Below are 6,382 nucleotides of genomic sequence, written 5' to 3'. Positions count from 1 at the left end.
ATCTCGTGGGCAGTGTTGCTGTAATGGTTCCCGTTTGCCTGAATTTCCCCTGTCAAAGGGATCCAGTACAACTCATAAACATCACTGTTGTGCTTAGTCGAATTTCACGTTAACTTACATGAACACATCAAGCGGGGAGCTGCTGAAAAAAACGGCCAGCTACAACACTCAATTTAAATGTTGAACCGTTTAAATGTTGTAAAGTCCAAAATTACGGTTTACAGATTGCCTGTACGTCGTCGGCATAAGGTCGCAAATTCGATTGCTGATTGCTGGTACTGTTCAAAACTGCTGTGCCACACGCCCGCCCTACAAGCTTTATCGGGAACATGACGTAGACAACTAAAACACAGCCATCTCTGTACCACATCACATCCGCCTAATAACCACCCGGAAAAAAAACTCCAGTAACAGTCGGATTGTGGTAAGTATGCGATGAAATGACCAAACTGTCGCTAAAATGTTAACCAGATAGCGATGTCTCACATGAGGTTTTGTGTTCATGCATTTGTGATCTCTTGATAATTCCGCAGTTCATGACATGCCTATGCTTTTTGCCCATGCTAGCTGGCTAGCAAACGGGAAACAATGTTTGGCATTTCTGACAAGATGACGTGAGCCTTAGATTTGTCTTTGAATAGCAAGTAGCACTCGCTAGATAGGAAATTAAGATATTGTGCTTTAGCAAACAGTATTGCATTATAGCTAGTAAGCTTTCTAGACTGTATATGCATTGAGAATTGACACGGAAGCTAGCTAATTACCTGGAAAGAAACAAAACCAACATGAGGATTTGGCACGTAGGCAACTACCTCTACGTAAGAGGTAGTTGCAGCTCACACGTCCACGTTTGAATATTGTATTTTTTTAATTGAAATAAATTTTCAGAGGTGTTGAAATATTAAGCATACAAGCTATGTGTGTTTAAACTACGCCTAACTGAACAATAGCTACATTAGTGTAGCTGTGTGGGGGTAGCTAGCTGACTGCTACGAAAATAATCATCAAGATTACATAACGACCGTAAGCGGTCTCTTTTATAGTGTAATTCAGTTATCAGTTTATTGATTAAAACACTTGAATTTGGCGACTGACATGTTAAAACGACTCTTTGGGCTTTACCAGAATTGACTCTTACCAGAGAACAAGGTTGGCAGTGATTTCATTTACAAGAAGTGATTCTTCGTTTGAAAGTGACGGACTGCCAGACCTATTGCCCTGTCCCCAGTTCACTTAGATGGCTGCTACCAGAATTTACATTAACATTGGGAATATAGTGAAAAGTCCATGCGTACTGTAATATTTATAGTCAAAATTAACGTATGTTGACAAGTAACTACGGTCGCGCTTTGCATTGTTTTAAAAAAAAGTCGTAGTTAAAAATAAAACAGTTGGAAAGATATGGTAAACTGACAAAGAAAACTAGTTTCGCTTCAAAGTTGTCGTTTAATTTACCGTTATAATCAATTAAATTTACATTTTTTTCTGTTTTTGCTTTCCTACAAAAGGCCACCGGGAGTTTCTCAGTGATCCCGGGCAGTCATGGCGGGTAAAGCAGTGGACCCTTTCGCTATGGATGCTGGGGAGCAAACTGGAGGACCTCCAGCAGGAAAGTCAGTATTTTTAAGAATTTTATATTTGATACAATCATGTGTATAACGTTTTACATGGACCCCTTGCTACAAATATACAGACATGTTAGAAACAGACACATTTCTCAGTTCATAAACAATTCTTTGTGGTCACATGAACTCACCATAGAGGAACTCTAGGAACAGGCCAGTTAACATCTTTAATGGTGTTCTGAGAGGTATTTGAATTCAGGGTCATTGTATGTCAAAGCAAATCACTTTTCCTCCTCCCCAGTGGATTGTGTATATTTTGAAGTTTCCGCCACACACAATCTCCAGCATTCACAGCTAAATTTGGATTTGCTTTTGATACCTCCCAGCAGGATGTGGTTGCCGAGAGGCCTCTCGGGAAGCGTGGCGAAGGAGTGGTTCGAGCGCCGTCGCATGGCCATGCAGCCATGGGCGGGGTTTGTCGACCAGCGGCGGTTTTCCAAGCCGCGAAACTTTGGGGAGCTCTGTCAGAGGGTTGTCCGTAACCTGGACACCTACCACAGCAACTACACCTTCATCTTTCTGGGCCTCATCCTCTACTGCATGTGAGCACAACTGTTGGACCCCTCATTTCCGACAGCGCACCCTGTATTCACACTGTGTTACTTACTTTGGATGTTATTTGTTTTTTTTAACGTGAAAAAATGGTCATCGATTCTATACGTCTTTGCCTCTCTACCTCCTGCCTCTCTCTCTTTCTTTCCTTCTCTCTCTTTTTCTTTCCCTCTCGGTCTCTATCACAGCATCAGTTCTCCCATGCTGCTGCTAGCCCTGGCTGTATTTGTAGGCGCTTTCTACATCATTCACCTCAAGTCTTTGGAGTCCAAGCTGGTGGTGTTTGGTGAGTGACGGTATCTGTGTATCTGTATGACTGTCTTTGCCAGTAGTGCTTCCTGCATATTCTTATGTGTTGGAAACAAATTTGTCGATGAATCCAGACTAATTTTTAAAAAGGCTGTGTTCCCCACAGACGCTTGTGTTCTCATTTACTCATTTAGCAGATTCTCTCACCCAAAGGGACTTGCATACATCATGACAAGCAATATCAAGGTCAGATAACAAGGGGTAATCATATGCAACAACACAGTCAAGTAATGCAACTGAGGTTGTGGGCACATAGATATATACGTAGTTAGAACTAGGGGAAATGTATTTCTGAGGGTAGCTCAGCAGCTCCTCTTTGGGTCCACTGTGTATGAGAGGGGAGTGGTTCTCACAGTGATCCAGTTTTCTTTTTTTTTCCCCTCATCTCTCAGGGAGAGAGGTTACAGGGGTACACCAGCTCACCCTGGCAGGAGCTGTGTCCTCTCCTGTGTTCTGGTTGGCTGGAGCTGGAACTGCAGTCTTCTGGGTACTGGGTGAGTTTAGGCTCGGTTACATCCATCTGTGCATCTCTCTCCACCCACCTTGTGGCCATTTTTAGCTTTTCAGAAAGTTTAGTTTTCTCTTCATCTCCCCCATTGTTCTTTCTTCTGCCACATCTCCTTCTCTCCCTGTTGCTGTACCTTCACCTTTTGCATTAGATAACAAAAGTCACATCTCTGTTGTCCTTCCCTCTTGACTCGTTATGGCCTGGGATTGACTGTCTATCCTGTCTCTCAGGGGCTACGCTGGCTGTGATTGGCTCCCACGCAGCATTCCGAGAGCTGGACGGCGCTGATATGGACGAGCTCATGATGGAACCTGTCTGACCTCTGACCTCTTTGCCTTAACCTATCATACCCATGTGTATCTTATTGGTTTATTGGTATTATTCTCTTCACTGCACTCTTTCACTGAAATGTACTGGCTTACTTAACTGAATGGTACAGGTGTGGACCGACTGACTTAAACAGAGACTGTCTGTAATCTATCGCGTAATATATACAGACTAAAATAATTGACTAAACAGTCAATCACAGGGACAGTCCAAGACTCTGCCAGACAGGTACACATATACTTTGTGCTCAACCTGCTATGCATAATGAGTGTTATATTTACTATCAGCTTTGACAACATTTGCTGTGCTTTAGTAAGTGGACTGTTAAGAACAACAGGGGCATTGTAACCAGCTCGTTGTATTCAGCACGATGTTGCCACCTAAGCCATTGTTTTGTGTTTTTTTTTTTTTGTATTTACTGTTATTTTGACTGTTACTACATACAAGCTACATATTTATATTGATAAATGGTATGTATTGTTGGCTTTACATTCTGTCTTTGTTTTTATATTGACTCTGGGCAAGTGCAATAAACTTCACTCTTTGCCTGTAAGTTGCTGTCTTCGCTTGGTTGTGTGTTCACATGTGTTTATGAATGCCTCTGTGTGAGAGAGGGGTTACCACGTTAGTGTGTTCTTACACACCCCCCACCCATACCAAAGAGAGGTATTATAGTTTTATATAGTTATAGTTTTAACTGGTGTTTCAAAGCAGATGGTTGTTGATTCAAATCCCAAGTGCAGGCACCTTTGGGTGATGGTACTTAATCGGACTGATTCGGTGAGCATCCAGCTGTACGAGTGGGTATGTGGAACGTAAGTTGCTCTGGGTGACCGCTAAGCATACAGTTGCAGTGCGGTTGCTTCTGAGGTGTTCCACTCTCTCCTGACCAGCAGGGATTGGTCAGGTGGGTCTTCTCTGAGGCTGCCGCTGTGTGACGGACAGCAGGAGGGCGGTGCCAGTCGGCAGCCTTCGTACTCGCGCGTCTCCCAAACCAAATCAGTGTGTTACAACCACATCTACACCTCCTGCCTCAGGCTACCCTACCAGGGTATAAATAACCTCTGTGGAAAACACGTCACACCCCGAACATATGAAGATTTGACAGGCTGTGAGAGACTGCAGAACTCAATACTGTATCTCCATCTATCTACATGGTGTGAATGGTACTCGTTCACTCCCCTGGTATTATTTTGACTGCGCCTTTCAGCATTTATAGAATATGAATGCATAAAGATATTTTGTATATATGTATATACAGGCAAAAAAGATTGTTGATAATATACTGTATGTTCCTTGTTTCTTGACACTAGCTTGATATGTGGACAATTACATGAAAATTACAACACTGATCAAATTAGCTAATCATTTTTTTCATTGTCAAACAGCATTGTGTGACATGTTAAATGGGAGGAGCCAGCATTTGAGGAGAAATTTATTGCTATAAAAACACCCCGATCACAGGTTCCCCCCCACCTAGCCTGATGCCCGTGACCTAGGAACCATGGAAACCATGGTGACCCATCCTCCTGTTGCCAAGGAGATGACCTCAGAGAATGTGCCCTTGTTTCTCTCCCCACTGCGGCAGAAACGAGCGATCGATATTCAGGCACATGGAGCAGTGGAGCAGAGCGATCAGCACATTACACAGTGACAGGCTGAGACACAGATGGAGGACAGCCATCTAAGAGGAAAAGAGGTGACCGCAGGAGGGAAAGTGTGTGCCTCTGAGAGTATATGCACGTCTGTGTGTCTATGTTTAGGTGTGTGTGTTCATTTTTGTCATAGAGAAACTGAGTATGCTTGCTAATTAATCTGTTTTGTGTCTGTGTGTATGTGCATGAAACTCTTAAAAGAAAGGTCCATGTTGTATGCACATACAGTACCTACAGCACAGCTATCAAATATTAGCTGTTTGTCCTGAAGGGAAACCACTAAAATTGTATAATTTGCCAAACTGATCATATCTAGATGTTCACTTTCTGCCTTGCAGTTAAATGGTTTGCCCTGCAGTTATCTTTTTTGAAAAGAGGTTCCCATTTAATGTACATTTTTCCTGAAACAGGAAAGGCTGATATTTAAGTGCATCTCCTCTCCATTTCCCCCTACTTGCTCCCTGACCAGGCATTCCTAACACAAACCCAGCAGTATGCATGAAACACACATGGATTTGTCCAGCATTCACTCTCGGCACTGCACCAAAGAGCACATGAATAAAGCTTACCCGAAGGCGTCTTCTCCAGCTCAGGTAGTGTGCCTGCGGTTCTCTTTCAGGATTCCGCTTGTTTCTGACTCTTGCAGCAGTTTGAATTTTCCTGCGTAGGCTGACTCCGTTCTTTGTTGTTCAAGTTTGCCTTTGTTTTCGTGACCATTTAATCAGGCCCAAAAAGCCTGTTCTTTTGCTCAGCTGAAGTAGTTAATGTTTAACTAGCTGAAAACTTCGCAACGGGTCACTAATGGTGCAACTAGGATTCATCTGAGAAAAAAAACACAGGGAAAGTGTTTTTTGGACATACCAAGGTAGTAATTATCCTGGTGGAGACAAACTATCTGCATGCTCTACCAGTGTGCTAGGTGCGTCCAATAAAACCTTCCCCCGGGGTTTATGAATTAGTAAACAGTTCCAATTAACTTAAAGTGCCTCCATGGCCCTACTCACATATAAATGTAAGGGAGTAATTGAAGGGTCATCTTCTTTTTGTATATGTATACTGAGTTTTGATTCTGTTGATGTTTTTCTAGTATAGTTACATTTGTAACTTTTGCCAAGTTTCTTATTTGGCTGGACTTTCATGCCTGTCTCATACAGTCAGTGTGAAGGTGTCTGTTTCTGTGATGGCCAGCACACACCTGCAGTCATAATGTCTGATTGCAGACATCAGAAATGAGAGCAGATGCTCCTGGTGTCTGTGTCTCTGTTCTCCTTGAGTACAACGAGCAGTATTTCGTGGCTTCCCTAAACCTCACCAGAGGACAAACTGAGACCAAACAGAAAAAAGAGAGATCCTTCTTTTTATTTCCTTTTTTTGTCACTGTTTCTTTTGCAAGTTCTTTTTGCCCT

General features: G+C 42.8%; 1 protein-coding gene across 2 annotated transcripts; it reads left to right on the top strand.

Annotated features, from left to right (window-relative positions):
- The first annotated feature begins 352 nt into the window (after positions 1 to 352).
- Positions 353 to 3,415, top strand: LOC118768684 (prenylated Rab acceptor protein 1-like). 2 transcript variants are annotated; one of them, XM_036515544.1, is made up of 6 exons: positions 353 to 424; positions 1,509 to 1,613; positions 1,955 to 2,167; positions 2,366 to 2,463; positions 2,879 to 2,980; positions 3,225 to 3,415. In XM_036515544.1, the coding sequence occupies exons 2-6, from the start codon at positions 1,543 to 1,545 to the stop codon at positions 3,311 to 3,313; spliced, it is 573 nt and encodes a 190-aa protein (XP_036371437.1). In that variant the 5' UTR covers positions 353 to 424; positions 1,509 to 1,542; the 3' UTR covers positions 3,314 to 3,415. The 2 variants fall into 2 exon arrangements, with proteins under 2 accessions (XP_036371437.1, XP_036371436.1); XM_036515543.1 differs by having other exon boundaries at positions 1,952 to 2,167.
- Positions 3,416 to 6,382: the final 2,967 nt, after the last annotated feature.

The sequence above is a fragment of the Megalops cyprinoides genome, chromosome 21, assembly GCF_013368585.1.
Source record: "Megalops cyprinoides isolate fMegCyp1 chromosome 21, fMegCyp1.pri, whole genome shotgun sequence".
Classification (NCBI taxonomy): domain Eukaryota; kingdom Metazoa; phylum Chordata; class Actinopteri; order Elopiformes; family Megalopidae; genus Megalops; species Megalops cyprinoides.
Note: the sequence above shows the minus strand (reverse complement) of the source record. Positions and strands in the feature narration are given on the sequence as shown.